Below are 19,864 nucleotides of genomic sequence, written 5' to 3' on the forward strand. Positions count from 1 at the left end.
TTTTAGCAACAAGGCGATCCAAAGCGCTTTACAACAGAAACAAAAACAGAATCCAATACAGAATGAAACACGAAAAAGAAAAACACAACAATCATGTATTTTAAATGAATCATGTATAATCTAAATGAAATATAGGATAATCCAAATAAAATCACGAAACCAGACATATCTAAGCATGAGGTGGTGCACGAATAGCTGTAAAGAAGTTTAAACAGAGCCTGACTTCAAAAGACCTAAACTATCCCTTTAATGATTTACCTTCTACGCTATTTAGCAAAGGACCTCAGAAACTGGTTTTTCGAGTTTTATATATGTTTACAAATCTGTATACGCTAACACTTTTCCCAAACTAAGCTGCAAAACAACATGCAAAGAAAAAAAAAATCCTAAAAATTGTTGGCGTAAACCAGAAATGATTTAAAGAAAACCCATGTCGAGGCCATTAATGAAACCAGCATTAATTGATGAGACGGAGCCTGAGTCATTCGACTTCCCTTTCAGAGCTCAGTTCAGCGATCGGACCGAAGCTCAGCGTCTCAGACGGCAGCCAGAAATATGTCTTCTCCAAAATTATGTTAACACGCTCAGTTTCTCTTACCTCAGGCAGACACAACAGTTAAAGATTGATCACATGGTTCGGCTGCCATGGTAACCGTTCGAGGTAATTCATCTGTGATCACAACAGCAGTGACCCTTCATGTTTGTTTGTGTGCATATTACGTTAAAATATAGAAATAAACAGACAGGGTATACGATTAAAACTTCAGACACCATCATGAACCAAATGTCACCTTTCCAAGCATGTTGGAGAAACAACTACTGCATGATTTTATCCTCTTAGCATCAACAGCGTCACAATAAGACATGTCAACAGGAGAAAACAGGAAATACACAGGAAGTAAGACAAACTATGATCTAATTAGTTTGATGAATGACGCAGCACAACACTGATGCTCTTGGTGCGTTTGTAGATGTTTTGCAGATGAACTTTTTCAAACGGGCAGAGCTGGCAGGGTCTGATGGCCACTTACGGCTCAATCTTGTGCTTTTATGCAAATTACACTGTGGGGCTGGCAATACCAGTCTGGACCCACAAATAACCACCTGAACAAGCACTTGGGAACTGCATGCTTTTTGCAAAAAGGACATTATCTGGACAGAGACAAAAAACAACAAGGAGAAAACGAACAAATATGGGGATAAATCACTGTCTATATTCAATACTGTGCTTCAATTTTTAGAACAGCGTTTCTTGTTTTGTGTCAGATATTGCTCTGTCTGTCTACTGAAACAATAACTTACTAAAACACAGAACTGCTTTCGCGCTTTGCCCATCCGTCTTGAATAAAACATGCAGGAAAGTGCTGAGAATCGAAACGCAGAGGAACTTTTTGTCAAAGGTAAAATTAGTTTTTTCACGATGCGAATTCTGATGTTCTGCTGAGCGGATTTAAAAATTATTAAAACAAACTTCTGGCATGTTAGAGGCTCAGCTGATGGAGCAGAAAACTGCAAAGTTCACACTTCAGGCACTTCTCATATCAGCTCCTTGTCACTTATCTCTGCCACGTTCCACCGTTGCACCACTAGAGTAACAAAACCCTTTGAAACACACTTTTGCTTCATGTTCTTGCTATATTTACATCTAGTAAAGCCACAGTAGAAATATAGGGTTTAAATCTATTTATGTCTGCTTCATTGTAGACACCAACCATCCCTCAAAAGCCGAATCAATTGCATGTTGATTGACAGCTCACTGGAATTACTTTCAGAAAAAATGACTACTTTCCAGAATTTCCTTCTGTGCTACTATTTTCTACAAAGTGTCAGTACCTATAAACTGAGGGAGCAATAGATGTTATTTTATTGTGTCTAGTTACAGCCCCTAATATCGCCATCTAAATTTAAACTGCAATAAGTTCAGGCATGCCCTCATATGCTAATCTATATCGCACACAAACACATGAAAATATGTAGGACACACTGAACCAAAGACTTTAAATCCTGAAAAAATGCCAAAGAGCAAAAAGCAAGGATTTAAACGCTTATTCTCAGTTTGAACGTCCATGATCCGATTTTCAATCTCTTACACAACATCAGAACATCCAAAAACGTAATCGTTTCGTTCAGTTTACCGGGAGAAAAAAAAAAAAAAAAAAAGAGGTGAACATGCAGAAATCCAAATATATTTTAGTGGCACATGAAAACATAAAACAAGAGCTAATTTGTTTTATTGTGTCAGGAAAATATATCCGTACTGGCTTTATCCTGATGACAAAATGCCTCCAGAGAATTGTAAAACAAACAAAAAAAAAGTATGTATATGTATATTTAAAAAATATGGCAATCATCAGCATAATGCACAAATTATTTGGCATGGATTAAGGACAGAATGTCTTAACTTGTATTTTGGTCACATTAGATTGTGTGTTTAGCTGAGTAGGTTGTAAAAAGTGAGACAAAGATGGGGATCTTAAAGAGATAATTCAGGTCATTTGAAGTGTGGTTTTGGTAATATCTCACCTGTTGTAGATAGCTCTTTCAACAATTCAGTTTGGATTAATAAGGTTTAATTCTGATTGGATTTATGAGCTAACAGCTAGTCTGAGTGAGGCCGAGATCAAAGTGGATCGCTGCAGTCTTAAAATGCTCAAAATTGAAAAATTTAATTACGGAGGAGCTGTTGCAGCTGTTTGTCCTCACAAAGAACCCCAGATTTCTATGAAAATAAGTGTGTAATGTCAAACTGATAGCGTATGAAGGTTTATAACATCTTTTCAACTCAAAAATGCTCACTGATTCAAACTCATCTTTTGGATAGTTGCAGGAAAATCAGAATAATTGAACTTGATAAGCTCTAAATTGAGCATTTTAAACTAAATGCATTATCTATTTTTTCTCATGCTCAGCACAATAAGTGTGGATTGTGCCCTGACATATTAGACAGCGGCTTTAACTTGAAGGCACAAAGGAGGAAGCAGAGAGAAGCAGTCTAAGAGGAAGGTAATGCAAGGGAAAAGATGCAAGGTGCCTAGAGCAGGGAGGCTCAGTGTGAAAAAGGGGCAAAGATAAAAGGTTAAAATAAGAGGGCAAAAAGCCTTTTGAACAGAAATGCGAATGAATGTTAAAGTACAACGGGAGAAAGGTGAGAAGTTGAATGCTGTGTAACCAGGGAGTAGAGAAGTCTGGAAGAAAGGATGTGAAACTCAACAACAAAATTGAATTGAAGCCCAGAGGAGGGAAAAGGGAGACAAATCTAATCTGATAAAGTCAGAGAAGCAGGAGGCAAAAGAAAGGAAAGAAAGCCAGAGAAGCATATTTATGTGGTAAACAAAAAAACGTGCCGCCGGATAAAAGATGCGAGGAAGAAAAGGCAGGAAAGCAATGGGTGAAAGAGTGAGAGAAGGAGGTGGCAAAGATGGCAGCAAAACCTGATAACATCATTCTGATCTCAAGAGGATCTGCTGCCCAAATGTACTCCACGAACACATGCATGTGGTTAGTGAGTAATATCCTGTTACACACCGGTCAAAATGCTCTGACAGGAAAAGTCGAATCTGAGATGAGATCGTTACTGAACAATGTCTTTCATTTTGCACAGCACTGATTCCAATAATGTGGGCGCTTTTGTGTTCGAGCCATCCAACGACGACAGCCAGCCACCAACATGTACATTTCTGCTGTTCGTGGACGGAAGAAAAACAGGTGTGGTGGCAGCAGGCGGGCAAGGAATGATAAAGGGAGATCGCATGAAAAGAACTGTTTGATTGGCGAAGTCTTTACTTTCGAGTCAAAAATAGTTTTAAAACTCAAAGTGCGATGAAATAAATCTACAGGATACAAAGAACCAGCTGCAGTAACCTAACTGTTTAAGGGTTGTCATTATGAAAGTGTTATAGAGAAACAATGAAGTTATTTAGCGTTAAAATTCTTATTTAGTGCCATTTTGAACAGCAGTGTCCTGCCACAGTTAAACTTGCTACACCATTAAAGGCCTTGGCTGCACCACTCCAGATATATTTTTAGGCTTTCTACACTACTCTGGATGTTTCTTTAAGTTTTTTTCTTAGTTCATTTATTTTCTCTTCTTGTCAACATTTTTAAACAAAAACACTGTAATACCCATGTTGGGCCACTAGATGGCGAGAATGTCCACATTAACAACGTATCAAAATACAGAGAAAGAACCTGATTAACTTCGCTAAAGATTCGCTCAAAACTTTTCTTTTTTCTTTGATACTGTTTACAATTTCCTCTCGGTTAATAACCACTTCAGCAGGATCAGGGTAAAGCAAGATTGCTGCGGCAGCCATTTTGAATCAAGTTGACTCCAAAAGTTAAATAACTGTGTGCAAAAAGGACCGGTGCATCATTGTTTCTGGATAGCTCTGTATCTCCTGTCTACAAACAAGGAGTTTTAAAAAATCTCAGTTATTCTCACCAAAAACCTTTAGTTGTGTGTTCACAGGAAGTCCAAATGCAGTAGACAGACAACAACTCAAACAACAAAAAACAATGAAACAATAAAAACTAACAACAGAGCAGACACTGAAATATCCTTTGACTCTTGCTGTTAACGCCAAAGTTAAAGATCTGTTGGTGCTCGATGTGTTGCGGATGACTCTCAGCTACTACCGCACCAAATTTTAACTCAGCATCTGTAAAAACTGGCTGAATTGTAGTCATTTTTGTGTTTACTGAAGCTGATTAGCTGTTAGCGGCCCTTTTGAATCAGGTTGACTCCAAAAAAATCAGCTATAAATGTTCATCCAGTGATTACTTGGAGCGTTTCATTAAAATCCATCCACACATGCAGGGAATTACATTATTGCTCCCCTCTCATGTCAGCAGGCATTAACTTTAAATATCAAAACTCAAATCATTTTAAAACAAGCAGGCGGATAAAGTTGAAGTCAACCTTTTGAGAAAAACACGATGATTGTGTTGCTAAATTAAGTATAAGTGTCTATGATTAGTCTCATTGTGGTCTACTCATAGACTGACAAGTTATGGGTCCGAATGTATGAAGAGAAATGGTAAACAGCTTATTTTTATCCCCTGCAGTTTGAAATAATTGCTACTATTTCAGACATGCTCACTTTTGGTTTGCACCTTAAAGTTTTTGTATTGTCTGTATTATTACCTTAAGCTGTTACCGTATGAATTAAAGCATGTCTGTCTGTGCAACCGAAATGCCACCGTTTCTCTTAAATCTCAGTTTTAAGTAAAACGACTCAAGCTGAAGCTGTAAACAAGAATTATCCAGTCCAGCTGTCATCTGCTGTTGTGTAAAAACGATCACATATTATCACTTTCCTCACTCGGGCTATTATCAAAAGTGATTTTGTGTTAAATCCTAGCATCACCTACCCCAGCCTGCTGGGATTCCCACCTCTGCATTGGCAGCGTCCTCCCCAAACTCCTACCTTTTTTTTTTTTTTTTTTTTAATCAAAAGGAATTCTTTCTCAGCTGGATTAACAAAAGACCATTTTATATCCCGGTGTCGGCTCAGGATCCTCCCAATCTCCTCTCGGTATTAGTGTGTCGGTCACGTGCGGCAGCCGCAGCGTGCGGCGTGGGCGGATGACAGCGTGAAAGTGACATCAAACTTCAGGAGCGGAAACAAAAGCTCTTATATCAACGAATGCATAACCGTGCGCTCATATATATCCATGTCCACACACAGTTATTATTCTGACTCTTGATACTCAGCAGCAGCCTCCTACGGACTGATTATCAGCTTTTCAGTCTTGGAGTCTGACAGTGAAGAAGAAATCACCATAAATATTGATCTGTGGATAGAGCTCAGACCTTATAACACAATGTATCAGAATCTCCATCGCAGAGACGCTGGTTCTTTAATAAACATTTCCAGCAACATCCAAGCTGCAGTGATGAATCGAAAGGGGGAAATGGGGCATTGAACTATTAAGATGAGCATCGTGGTTTACCTGATGGGAGTAATAGCTACTGCTGGGCCAATCATTGAGTTTACAAAGCTCCCATAATGGAACGCAAATAGTCAATGTGCATCAATTGCAAATGGTTTCAGATGAGAACCTCTGCTAAATGGCTGTGGTACCATTGTATTAGAGAAATGACAAACAGCAAAATAGATATAATGAAGCATGAAAGCCACTCTGATTGATTCTTTCAGCCTTACAAGAGGCGGAGGCCATGTGTGATGTGTGTGTTTACAGGTTTATGTGTGTGTTAAATAGTTTCCTCGGCAGATCTATTGAGTGACAGTTTTATTATTGGCTCATCGCGTATTTAGCATTCATTGTGTATCTATTAGCTGCCAAGCCATGCGGACGGCTTCGTCGATCCCACTAAGACCCTCATTATTGCCATTAATTGGCTGGAGCCGACACACACCTGAGTCCCCGGATCTAGATCAGGAACCTGAGGGAAAGCAGCATAATGTGCACCGTACAGATGGAACATGCAGAAAGCAGTTCATCTACAATTATTTAACTTTTAGAGTCAACTTGATTCAAATCTGACCTTAAAAAAACAACATCTAACGTGGTGCTGCGGAAGCTGAGATTGATCCCCAACACAGAGCTAAAAGATTTGTGAGAACAAATTCGCCGCTAACTGTTTGAAGTCTACAACTGATTAACTTTTGGAGCTAAAGAAAACAGAAATCATTTAGTCAGTTTTACAGATATTGTGCTGAGAGGGATTCAAAACGCACTCTCAAAGTGCTACTCATTGTGCAAGATCTCTGTCTAAAACTAGCATTGACTGTTTGTCTGTTAGCAAAATATCTCATGAACAACTGGACGCAGGCAGTGGGCGATGTGCACCTCTTCGAGGAAAGCTAAGCCTTTATTTTTAAAATTAATTACTCTGAAGCAAAAACGGCTAAATAAACATATTTTAAGTGTTATATAAGAACCACTGTTTGTTGTTAGGTTTTGCTTCATGTTAAAAACTAGATGCACGTTGGAACTGTTTGCCCAACTAAATCTGAATTTAATTTCTGTAAATTACGCCTGCTCAGAAGCCCTTTGTGCCACACAGTGAATGTAAGGCTTGATGCAGAAGTTGAGTTTATGTACAGACTGCTGTGCAAAATATAAAATCAAATGTAACTAAATCAGCAACGAACGTGAAACAACAACATAAAGTAAAACTAAAACATAAAATATAGGGAAAAATGTGGCGTTTAACATGCGGCTAACGTCGTCCCAGGGTGTAAATCAGAGGGAATCAGGAAGTTTTACAAAAACTAACAAATTATTTTTGATGCTTAAATCAATTCAAGCTCTTAAAGACCGGGACTTAAGCAAAACAGATGGTTGCCTAAATCCAGTCATTAATTGCCTTTTTGTGCAATTTATTAATATAAGCCAACGAGTCATGTTGCCAAATTTAATGCCACAAATCCTAACTGTACTACGTGTCTTTCAGCTACACCCAAAGTTAGAGCCTGTAAGGCGTGGACACTTTTTTTTTTTTTTTTTTTGTGTGCCTGGCTTTGTTGCAAATGTATTTATAGGAGTTTCCTTCTAAAGCCTAAAATCTGTATTTAAATGAAACACATGCTATTTACAGCGGGGAAAAAACCCCCAAACGTGTTAAATCTTGCTCTTGTTGCGGCTGGGATGCTGCGAGGAAGAAGGCAAAGAGAGCGTGGAGGAGAGAGACGAGCATGTTTCTGCGTGGTGATGTTATTGCAGCGGTACAGGAAGATGTTATCAGAACTTCTATACCGCCAAGTTACATTACTCCTAATTTACTGCGGGGGAAAGAAATCTCAGACAATCCATCAGTTCCGATAAGGATGATTATAATAATACAGATGATTTAGCACTTTTCTAAACTCTGTTACAGAAGTGCTTTACAGAGGAAACAAGGAGAGACAGATAAAAAAACAGGAACGCCTTCAACAACACCCTCTGCGCCCACGTTTTTCTCCAACCCTCCAATGTTTACGTTTTCCTTCTTTAATCTGTTTATCCTAATTTTCTGGGGCTTGGATTCTTCTTCTGTGGTTTCCCTAAAAGCAGAGGAGTCCACCAAACCCCTCCCCAGGCAGGTTTTCTGGTTTAGCTGCTTTTTTTTTTACAGATACCCAGAATCAATTCCATGACTGCTTCCTTCAGTGCCCCTCGCTAATGCAACAGAGGGTAGCTACTTAAACGTTACTCCCTCACAAATTGATAATTATGTTGACATTGCTGCAGCTTTAATGCATACAGCACGTCTGGGCTCCTTGGTTTAATTTAGAGCAGGTTTAATTTGGAGCGGTTTACGCAAACGTCAAAACAAAAACAAAGAAAAAAGAGAAAGAAAAGGCACTTCACTCATTTAGAAGATTGTCACTTAATCTGCAAAGTCCCTTCTCAAAGCTAGAACTGCTTATTATTCGTTATTAAAACAACCACAGAATTTTTTTTAGTAGTACTGTGGCCAGGCTGGCAAAGAGTGATAGCTCTGTCAAACACTTCTTTACAAAATAGCTGCTTTAATTAGAGAGAAAACTAACAGAATCCTTCTTATTATTACCACTGATATACCATTAAATATGGCAGCTTTGAAAACAACTTCAGAACCTGATGTGTTTTTCGTTAATTGGTTTGTTTGGCTACAACGGCTGAGTGTTATCTTGATAGCGCTGGAAATTCCTGTCATGTCGTCTGACGATAAACTCAAATAATCTGAGGAGCTTTACTCTAAAGTTTATGCTGCTGCAGGTTTAGATGTGCCGATAAGTGCTCTTTAGCTGGACTCTACTGCATTGAAATGACTGTGGAACAGAATCTAAAAATAAATGCAGCTGGGTTGAAATGAGCTGGATTAAACTAGTCAGTATTAAACCAGAATAAACCAAATTGGACTGGGCTGCGCAGTGGAACACTTGGTTAGCGCCGTTTCCTCACAGCAAGGACGTCACACGTTCTACAATTTGCATGGGTTTTCTCCAGGGACTCTGGTTGTCTCCCGCAGTCCCACTACTCTAAAATGCCCTTTAAATAATATCTTACTGGGCAAATGGTGAGACTGATGTATCTAAATAAGAATATTATTGCAACCAGGTGAAATGCTATTGTTAAAACCTAAAACAGTAAATATAGATTGGAGTGTGGTTTGATTATATGGTAAAACAGCCTGCCATACTTTGTGCCAACCTGAGCGAACAAACATCGGAGTTGAACGCCCGCGTGACACAGGTTGAGCGAGCGTCTGTAAGAGCTGAGAGCCCTCATGACTTATTATTGTTTGCTCAGCTTAATATGCACGTATGCATCACTTTCGCCGCATGTTCAACTCGGTGGCAAAAAAAAAACAAAAACAAACCCTCCGTTCTGCAGCTGTTGGAGAGACGAGGTGGCGACTCAAAATTGCGAGAGAATGACCAAAGTTTCCATTGCAGTCTCACTGAATTCTGAGTGTTTGCTACCAAGTGACCAGTAGCCCCACGGCAGGGTTTCGTTAGATCAGTTTTTGAAAAATAACTGCTTATTGTTTGAAAGATTACTGCGTTTTGTGTTCAAAATTCAAGCAGCAACATTGCGAGAACTCCTGCAAACATTTTGAAACATTTTGGAGACTCCCTCGTGAATCCCGTTCACCAACTGGTTGCCAACAGTTGCAGCTCAGTGAGATGCTACATTTAGGTGTGTGTGTGTGTGTGTGTGTGTGTGTTGCCTGTCTCTCTTGTCTCTATGTGGCGAGAGAGCGAGGGTGTACCCTACTTTTCTACCAAAGATAGACATCAGCACCCTGCAACCCTGAACAGAAAAAACTGAGTAAAGAAGATGGATGGATTGAAATTGAAATTAATCCCGTTGACTTTTTCTTTTCAGTACCCTGAGATGACTGTTGTTGTTTTGCTATTTAAATAAACTAAACTGAACTGAATCCAAATCAGCCAGTTTTGGACTCTGCAGTACTTTGAGCTGCTTTTTGGTAGATTGCTTTGGTTTCACATATGCGTCAGACACATTTAATCATGCTTTGTAATCACATGCCAACCTGGCCCATTTGAATGAATACCTCTGATTTTGTACACTGCGTGTTAGCAGATGCGTGCGCACGTGAGTTACCTGAACCTCTCGTGCATGGTAAGCTATGATGAGTCCCAGCAGGATGACTGTGGACAGGCTGATCAGGCACTTCAGCGCCAGAGAGTACATGGAGCTCTGCAGAGAGACAACAAAGACCCTCGTTATTAGAGATACACAACAGCAGGAGCAAAACAAATGACACATTTCAGAAAAAATTTGTTGTGGTGGCTGGGTTACGGTGTCACAGAATCCTTTAAATGTCCTAATTAATCAGATTTAACAATTAGCCTGGTTTCTCCTGTCTGATGTCCAACGTCCCCAAAGAAGAAAAAAAATAAAATAGGAAAAATCCAAATAACATTTACAAAATCAAAGCTGAGCAGAAGCGGAACTGTAGTATTTGACCCATCAATATCTGTCTGGAGTCAAGCTTTAAATCCTCTTCTTGCCTACTTCCATAGGGTTTATAATCAATCCACCGGGGAACTTCCAATCAATGCAGCTCACAGCACTTCAGTGGCTTCTTTTAACCCGCTCACCCCTCGCTTTACAGCAAAGGAAAACCTACTTGCAATATCAAACAAATGCACACACACACACACACGTTTGTGCAAAAGAATGCACACACAAGATTTAGAAAAAGAAAAGATAAAACATGATAGGATTTACTTGTAAGCTGTTCTCTGATGAGCATAGGTTTCAGAATATATTTTATAGAATTTATATGTTTTATGCATTTCATATTTAAATAGATTTAGTTAGGTAATGACTGAATGGATGGATGTAAAGAGCAAAAAGAGTATTTCAACCATGTGACAGTGAAATTATGGGATCATTTCACTCCTCAAGCCCATTAAACAAATTCAGATGTGTGCAGTTTATGTCTACAATCTGTGAACTCTACAGCAATAATTCAGCTCTTTTGTTGAAAGGTGATAAAAAGTTAACATCTGATTTGCTGTAGATAGTTCTTTGACTTCGGTTTGGAGAAATAGAGCTAAAGTTTGATCAAATCGACGAGGTAATGGCTAGTCTCTGTGCAACCAAGACTAAAGCATCAAATCCTGTCTCAAATTTTTTTTATAGCAGTTGATGTGAGTGCTTTTATTTCTCAGATTAGCCTATTAGACCAGTCAGAATTAAACGTTTTTGCTTCAAACTGAGGCTGTTCAAAGATCTACCTACAACAGGTAAGATAACAATCGTTCATAACTTTTCCATTGAACCCCGCCTCCAAAGACCTGAGCTATCACTTAAGGCAGGGGTCTCCAATCCTGGTCCTGGATCCACCATCCTGCAGGTTTTCCTTGTTTCCTCTGCTCCAACACACCTGATTCAGTGGTTAAATCACCTCTTCATGTTCTGCAGAAGCCTGTTAATCACCCATTGATTCAAATCAGGTGTGCTGGAGCAGAGGAACAAGTAAAACATGCAGGATGGTGGCCCTCCAGGACCAGTATTGGAGACCACTGACTTAAGGTAACAATGGCAAATATAAGCAACTCTCGTCTGGGAAAGACATTAAACTCTCCATAAATGTGCTAAATCTTCAAATACAACTTGTTTGATTCCCCCCACAACTGATTTATTCTGGCATCTGAACGGGAAACGGGAATTCGGTGGAGATGTCATGTCACTCCACTTCACCTCGGTTACTCTTTGCTCTCCTCATCCATTTTTCGTCATGCACCAGAAAGTCTCGAGACATGCTCGGAGCGTTTCATTCTGAGAGCAATCCAGTCTGTCAATTTGTCTGTCCGCTAGCTGGATCCATTCAACTAGAGTGGAAATGCAAGCTTCCCACTGGTTTGCTATGAAATTTTACATCAAAATGGATATTTTTGAGATGATATTTCTGCTTTTTTTAAATCTAGGCCACCTACCTGTTCAAGTTTTTCCTCACGAAGAGGAACATCTTCACTTCTACTTAATGATCTGGAACCAAACTGAAATATATTCGTTTTTCACCGGACTGATCAAAATGAGTTTGCTAAACTAAACCTTTTGCACCTTTTGCACCTTTAAAAGTTACCACCCCCCATTCTAACTAAAATATGTCAAAAATATTGAATGGGACTTCTTTGGAATTTGATGCAGATATTTATGGTGCTAAATAAAAAAGTAAAAAAAGCAAACAAACCTGTTAACCCCAACCATATTCATTGATTGCCATAAACAAATCAGTGTCTTTTTGTTTTTCCTACTCCTACAAAATGTGTTTAATCTTTATCTGACAGATTAATTTATTTTTTATCACCTGTTCTGCAACCTGAATGCATTTTAGAAGTTCTGCTTGACTATTTTTTCCAATTAAATTACCTATCAATTTGATTTATTCCTCCCTCGGTTTAAATCTAAAGTGATGTAATTGATTTTACAGGCGGTTTTAATACTTAGAGGGTGTTTTTTTTGGGAGGGCGTGGGGATTAAATGTGGCGTTAGTGCAGTAAAAGAGGAGAGTCTTTATGGTTTTATTCTTTGTTTTTTATTGCCAAATACCATCTCCAACACAGATGGACTTTGGGGAACTGGTCTGAGGAAAGGAAAGAAATCTAAATCACCAGAGAAACTCCTAAACTGTAAAGCCAGTTTTCTGTCCATTAGTTATGAAAAGTTCATATTTAATGCACTTTAAAAAGTTCCAACCAATCACTTGATTATTATAGATGATAAATATAAAAGCCCTAGCTGAGTTTTAACTAAGATCAGACTTTGATTTATTAATGTTATTGTCAAAATCTTAGTTAAATCTTGAGAATAACAATATAATGAGATCTCATGTGTGATTTACCTAAAAAGTGGACGACACTAAAGAGTCCACACATGTATAACACCATTTTTAATTTAATCTGGACTCTAGTTTACCTCATTTACCTCATCACACACAGATAGGGTGATTTCCATTCATGGTTTCATTCATTCCATCTTTTAGTCTCATTTATATTATCTACAGATAAGCAGATTGGGGGCAATGAGGGGTTCGTGCTTTTTGTGTCACGCTGCAGGACTGAGGACTGAACCCGTAATCTTCAGATTTATTGTAAAATACAAATTCTGCTTGGCTTCATCCTTCATTTCGTCTAATGCAGACAGTTTATGTACAAACTCCTGCTGAAAATGAGTTAGAGCAATCCTAATTCCTCTCGGATTTGGTTTTAGTCCGTGCTTTCACTATGATGTGTAAAAAAACCTCAAATTTCCTTTTATTATATAATTATGGTTAGTTAGAATTAGTTGCTCTGGTGTTAGTCCTCTCGGTTAGTATTTAATTAACTGTAACATGAAGCACGATCATAACAAATAAATACAAAAAATCCTGAGCTCAGGTGTCAAACCTCAGCAGGTGTTAGCTGGGACATAAATATCAAAGGATTTATTTGATTTTAATGAAAAGACTAAAGTCAATAATTCTGACGTGCAGGTGCTCAGGAGCAGAGGTAAATTTTAAAAGGCATCCCAGGAAACTGGTTTTAATGAGTGTCATGAATGTTAGTGCTTCACTGAGACAAAAGGTCATTTAGCTCACATTACTTAAACACTAATAAAACGGATTTGGCTTCTCAAGATTCATCTTTTGTTTTGTTTTTTTAATAGATTTGTCATCAATTTAAAAAAACGCAGCACAGTTATATTATAGTTACTAATAAAACAGCACAAACCTGAGATAAAAAAGTGTCACTATCTATTCCTTTATAAATGAAAAACAGCATTAATTGGTGTTAAATGGTGTCGTCTTACAGACTTTTCATTGCAAATCGGAAAAGAAATGGTTCACTTTAACTCATTTTTAAAGCTTGCAGCCGTCAGTGCTCTGGTTTCTACATCCCACACTTTCTAAACCGATTCATTTGTCCACATCAGCTCAAGGACGATCTTCTGAATCGCAGAATGCATTACACACAAAAAACAGACAAAAAATCCTTCAGAGTACATTCATCATTATGCTTAGGAAGGTCACGCGGGCGCAAGCCAAGCTCGCTGACGAGAGAAGCGCCGAGCCACTTTAAGATGACTACATTTCAGATCAGATATGCCCGTGCGCTTCAGCAGCATTCGTCATCGATCGCCGCCCTAATCTGAGTTTGCATTCGGAGTTTAGGCACATATTACTCAGCCTCTCCTCCGTGACACAGAGCATTTTGGATACTTGGAAAAAGAAAGTCAGCTGTGTGGGAAACAGAGTGTTATTGTGTTTGTTTGTGGTCTCTATAGATGCTTCTTAGGCCTGATGGTATTAATTCAACATCAAACAAGCAATTAAATACACACAAAGTCCATTTTGGTAATCCTCACTGTAATGATTTTGTGTTGAGTATTTATTTTTAAAAAACTGTGCACCGTATTCACCGTTTATGTGACACTAAAATGCACAAAATCATCTAGACACTCCCGTTTATCCAAACTTTTATTTGGATTTTTGGTTTGTATTTGCTCGTGCAAGCTTGTCCTGTTTTAACCTCTCTCCCCCCCACTCCTCTGCTAAAATCTCATCTGTACCCTCAGAGGCGAGCTAGGTGCGAAGGAAGCCAACGCTGTGGTGCTAATGAGAAAAATGCAGGTTTCAGCTTTGGCTCTCAGCAGCGTATCTGTGTAAACGCAATCCCACCGGTGAGTTGAAATGTGACTTTCCTGGAGTTCATGTCATCTTTCTCTCCCGTCTCATTTTTCAACCCCCTCCCCACCGTCCCCCCTGCTGGCTGCTTGTCATTCCGTCTGTCATTCTTTTGTTTGTTCCACAAATAAGCCCATTACACTGCTACCGATGTCTTGTTTCTATTTTTTTTTTTTTTTACACCACGACAACATCAAATCTCCATTCTAATGGGCTGCCAATGGTTCATTAGTTTCCATCAGCAGACATATTTGATTCAATGGTCAAGCTGTTCTAAATGAGTATACAGATATTAAACTCTGGATAGTACTTACAGACAGCTGCAGACTTGCAAGTGGACATACTGTCTTTTATGAACACCACAATATGCTTTTGTGTGTTCCAAATTTGTTCAATCGCCACATGCACCTGCTGGTTCACTTTCCCCAAACCAAAAGGCTTTACAATTTCTATAATTCATTTATTTGGCGGCTTTCTGAGAGAAAAGGAGATTAGGTAAGGATAAAGCGTGGGACCAGCTGTACTGCTGTGTGAAAAGTAAAAAAAAACAAAAAAAAAAACTAGCAGTTGCTCTAAAATCTACTAATTAATGTCAGATTGTGGTTTTACAGGTAGAATATGAAAAATAACATTTTCTAGGCAACATGCTATGACATTCTTTAGTCATCCTTTCAACAACATACCATGTAAATAAGAACAAATCTAAATAATTTATACCATCATCGTCTTGGAGGTTGTCAAAATATCTTTTCTTTAACCAATCAAAAATCGTATAAAACATTATTTTCCTTATGCGCGGCTTTAAATTGATTGTATGGCCACAATGCAAATGTTAGCTCATATTAGCGTGCTCTCATTGTAAAAACCTAGTAATCAGGCAAATTGCAGAGCAGTGGTTTCTGTGATAATTGGTGAGGGGCGAGATGCACTTTAAATAGGCCGGTCCATCCCATGACTAAACAGAAAACCGTGCACGCTCACACCTACAGGCAATTTACAATCGCCAATAAATCTAACATGAATGTCTCTGGACCGTGGGAGGTAACTTGTGCTCCTAGAGAAAACCCACGCAGGCTCAGAGGACAACATGCAGGCGCCACACAGAAACGCAGAGAGGCCCCAGCTGGCTGGCGGAGCGAGCGCCTTTATGCTGTGAGGCACCAGTGGCAACCGCTGCATCACAATGCCACCTCTGTATCAACCAAATAACGCTTATTTCAGCCAGGTAGGCTTTGTCCCCTTGGGAAGGAACCACAATTCTTTTTGATAGTTTAACAGATAAAAAACAAGAGCTCAGCTGCAGTGTTATCACAGAACCTACAATTAAGTGTCTTCTTCCCTGAAAACCTGCATTTTCTCACTCTTAAACAGCAATATTGCATAAACTTACCATTTTTGCATATTGTCTTAATAGACCTGTTATACAGATGTCTTAAAAACACACAAAAAACCTAAACCAAGGTGGCTTTCCAGATATTAGGTTAACAATATATAAAATATTCTTAGCTTACTAGTTTGCTCCACTTTTTAAATTGAGCTCACATTAAACTAAACATACTGATACAAAAACTGAATGAGTAATGACCTTTGTTAAAAAAAAAGGTTTATTTAGGTAAGGTTTTGTAGCAGCCACCACTCTCTTGCGATGTTAAAGTGAACTTAATGAAACAGATAGCGAGCTTTAACATGAACAAAATCTTCATGTTAGCCTAACAGGAGTCATGTCTGCTTTGATAAGAATTGCACAGTTGTGTTGTGGGCGTCTCCAACCTGTCCTAAACCCATCTAAATTGTGTCATTGGTGTCTCTAACTCGTCTCAAATCCATTTGAATTGTGTTGTGGGTGTCTCCAACCTGTCCTAAACCCAACTCAGTTCTGTTGTGGGCGTCTCCAACCTGTCCTAAACCCAACTCAGTTGTGTCGTGTGTGTCTCTAACCTGTCCTAAACCCAACTCAGTTCTGTTGTGGGCGTCTCCAACCTGTCCTAAACCCAACTCAGTTGTGTTGTGGGCGTCTCAGGAGCACTGGAGCTGTATTTTGACACCTGCACTGAACCTCTTCTCTGACAGGAAACATCCCAGGCAAATGTCCAGGTCTACAAACCACACAGATGATAAATAATAATAATTATTTAAAAAACTGGTCCAGATCTGTTTGTCTTTATTCCTAAAATGTACTCATGCAGATTAAATAATAAATGCTGGGAATGGCTGCAAAGGTGGGCAAGAAAATAATGTGCACGGCCAAGAGCCATCCAGGCAAAATTAGGCCGTGATTTTCAGAACCTGCTTGTTGGTCACTTGGTTGCAAACACACAAAGAGTTCTGTGAGACCACAACGAAAAAAATTCATGTCTACCAAGAGTTGCAGCTCATTGCCTTTAAAATGTTACAGAAAAAGCCTCCCCTGTGTTTCAGCATACAATATGACACAAAACAAAAACAAGTATTAATCACTTATTCATGGTAAATGTTGCGGTTTGTCAGCAAATACCCAGAGAGGCGTTTACATCAGATTTTAGAAGGGACCTAATATTTGTTATATTCTCAAAAATTTGTAATAAACTGTAAATACTCTGTACATAAAATCAGCTTAAACAAAGTAGTTATAAGCAGCAGGTAACAAAACTACATAATCTATTATTCTCCTTTTTTCTCCGTTAAAAAAAGGTTTCCTCAGAGCTGATTAGACAAATCACCGTCCTGCCGTCCTGCTGACAGCTGTCCTCCTGCTCCATGTGTCCTCTGCCGCCGCGCCTGTCTTTCAAGGATTGCTTCTTTTTTTTTTTTCCTTTCCGCTGCGCGTCGTTTGATGTTACAAACTCCTCCGTAAAGTCTCGGTGTCAGACCGAGCGGTGTGCCTCGTAGACATTCTGCTTCACTTATCCCAGCCTCCTTATTTGAAGTTTTTCCCTGGTTTTTCGAGTTAATTATGCTCATGAGAGCCAGTTTTTAAATAAATAAAATAAAATCCTGCGGAGTCATTGTGAGTATCTTACAAACATATCTAATTGGTCGTAACTCGTGACTTTTGACTAATAAGAGATGGATTCTTTGGATTAATGTGACAGCTTGAGGAAGAGCAACTGGGGCTCCTTCAAATCATCTAATAGTTTTATTCATCTACAAAAAGATTTGCAATGGCACCTAAAACGAGGAACAAAGTGTGTTCTTTAAATTAATACGTAATGCCTTTTTAGGTTTAAATACGGGACGATTCATTACTTTAAGGGTCTGATGGCAATCCTAGTTAGCTCATATTAAGTTGAAGTGGTCAACAATTATTTCACCCTTTTGCTCAGAGAAAAATAAAGCTGAAATACAAACGTGTGCTTTTATCTCTTACAGACTAAAAGCTATCTCTGGCAGAGACGTTTCTGACAAACACCGTGCGTGGACAGAAACATACATTTGTGAAATCTCCCGTTGAACAAAATGAGCTGGATTTCTGTTTCAGTTCGGTTGCCAGGCAACCAGGAGAGTCCATAGATAAGTGCATTTATTCATAAAAAAATAAAAAATAAAGAAAAGTCCCTGATTTTTGACTTGGATGTTTCAGCTTCAGGGTCCTGCTGCTGCAGGCTCACAATCACAACACAGAGAAATCTCTGGTAATGTGATTAGTAGCACAAGCTTGAGTGTTTGTGGTGAATTAACACCATCAGACCCAACGAGCTGTTGTTCGTCAAGATAAGGGCGATAATGACTGAAAACTCCCTCTTGCAAACTGTGGCCCTATTCTTTCTGGTTGTATACAGATAAGGCAAAGGAGCGCGCGTTAGTTAGCAATTGTAGTGTTGGTGAGACAACGTGGTGTCAGGAGGTACAAGCTGAAAAACACAGACTCTTAATGTTTGCAGATGCGGTCACCCTAATGGGTGCAATAAGTGCAAAAATCCCAACATTCAGTCAAAGTTTCAGATTCCATTTCGATATTACACTGAAAAAAGAGGGTTTAAAACGATGCCGAAAGCCAAATTTAGTCAAACGTTTTTGCTCCCGAGCCCCCGTGAGTTTTAACGCGACACCCCGGGACAACGACGCCGACTTCCCAGCGTTGTGTTATTACCCCAAAACTTAGCTGAATCACAAAAAAGAAGTTTAACGTTTTCATTTATCAGTCCAGCATTTTTTCCACTCCAGTCAATCTTAAACAAGCTCGTGCCAAGAGAGGAGGAGGTGGTGTGATGTCTGGATTTCTTGCCTGTTCTGCTCTTACTTGGCATTTGCTCCTGCAGCAACAAACGGTGTTTACTGTTTCCAGAGGTTCTCTTGGGTTTCTGCAGTGATTTCTACTGACAAATGTGTTAATTTCTTTTATGTAGTGCTGTGCTTGAAGTTGGAGCTGTTCGGCGAAGGATTTCAGCAGCTCTTTGTGTGCAGAGATTTCTGCAGATCCTCAACTTTCTGTTGCTGATGACTACAATAGGTTATAAACAAGGCTTCGGGACATTAGAATAACATGCATTGGCAATATTATTGTATTATTGCAAATGAAATATCAGCTGCAATAAACCCACATTTTCCCCATTCCTCTCTTTCTGTTTTGTCAACACTTCCAGCACTCTGTATGTTTAGATATAATAGCCTATGATTGCAGTTATGGCAGAATTTGCAGTACTAACAATACAAAATGATGTTGCAATGACAATAAACTCAATATTTTGTAAAGCCGCTGTAGTAGATTATTGTAAAAATGTTTATCTCTTTAACCACAGTTTTCTACAAAACTGGACTTGCATCAGGTTTGAAAAGAGAAAACTAAAAAATGTATTTCAGAAATGCAGAATGTAGTTTATTCTTGTGTTCTTTTAGACACAATCACAGCTTTCAGAGACTATCACGAAAGGGCGATGATGTTTTCGCCACTGCCTGGGTGCACGTGTGTTTGTCTGAGCAGCGTTAGCAAAATATCTCATGACCACCCGAATGGATTCTAATAAAATTCTCAGAAAGTAATCATTAGTTGTGCATCTACATCAACCCAATTTAAGACCGCCGCCACGGCTGAGCGACCTTAGCCGACACAAAACGGCTAGAACTCTGTGAACTTTACAGATATCGAGCGAGTGTTTGATGTCGCTGAGAGTCATTCTCAACACGTACGGCGAGCACTAACAGGTCCCACAATGCTGCACGAGATTGCACGAGCCATTTACAAATCTTTACCAAAGCAGCTCCGTCGCCCCTTCTTTTCATAAGATGATCTTTTACGCTCTGACTTAAAGGGCA

General features: G+C 39.1%; 1 protein-coding gene across 2 annotated transcripts in view; it reads right to left on the minus strand.

The window, feature by feature from the left end:
• kcnn3 (potassium intermediate/small conductance calcium-activated channel, subfamily N, member 3) overlaps window positions 1-19,864 on the minus strand; it is a 73,227-nt gene that overhangs the window by 42,093 nt on the left and 11,270 nt on the right. For both annotated transcript variants that reach the window (XM_037980493.1, XM_017425090.3), the window contains one exon: window positions 10,060-10,155. In XM_037980493.1, coding sequence (XP_037836421.1) covers window positions 10,060-10,155 — 96 coding nt within the window. The remainder of the gene's footprint in view (window positions 1-10,059; window positions 10,156-19,864) is intronic.

The sequence above is a fragment of the Kryptolebias marmoratus genome, linkage group LG16 (genome assembly GCF_001649575.2).
Source record: "Kryptolebias marmoratus isolate JLee-2015 linkage group LG16, ASM164957v2, whole genome shotgun sequence".
In the NCBI taxonomy this organism is placed as follows: Eukaryota; Metazoa; Chordata; class Actinopteri; order Cyprinodontiformes; family Rivulidae; genus Kryptolebias; species Kryptolebias marmoratus.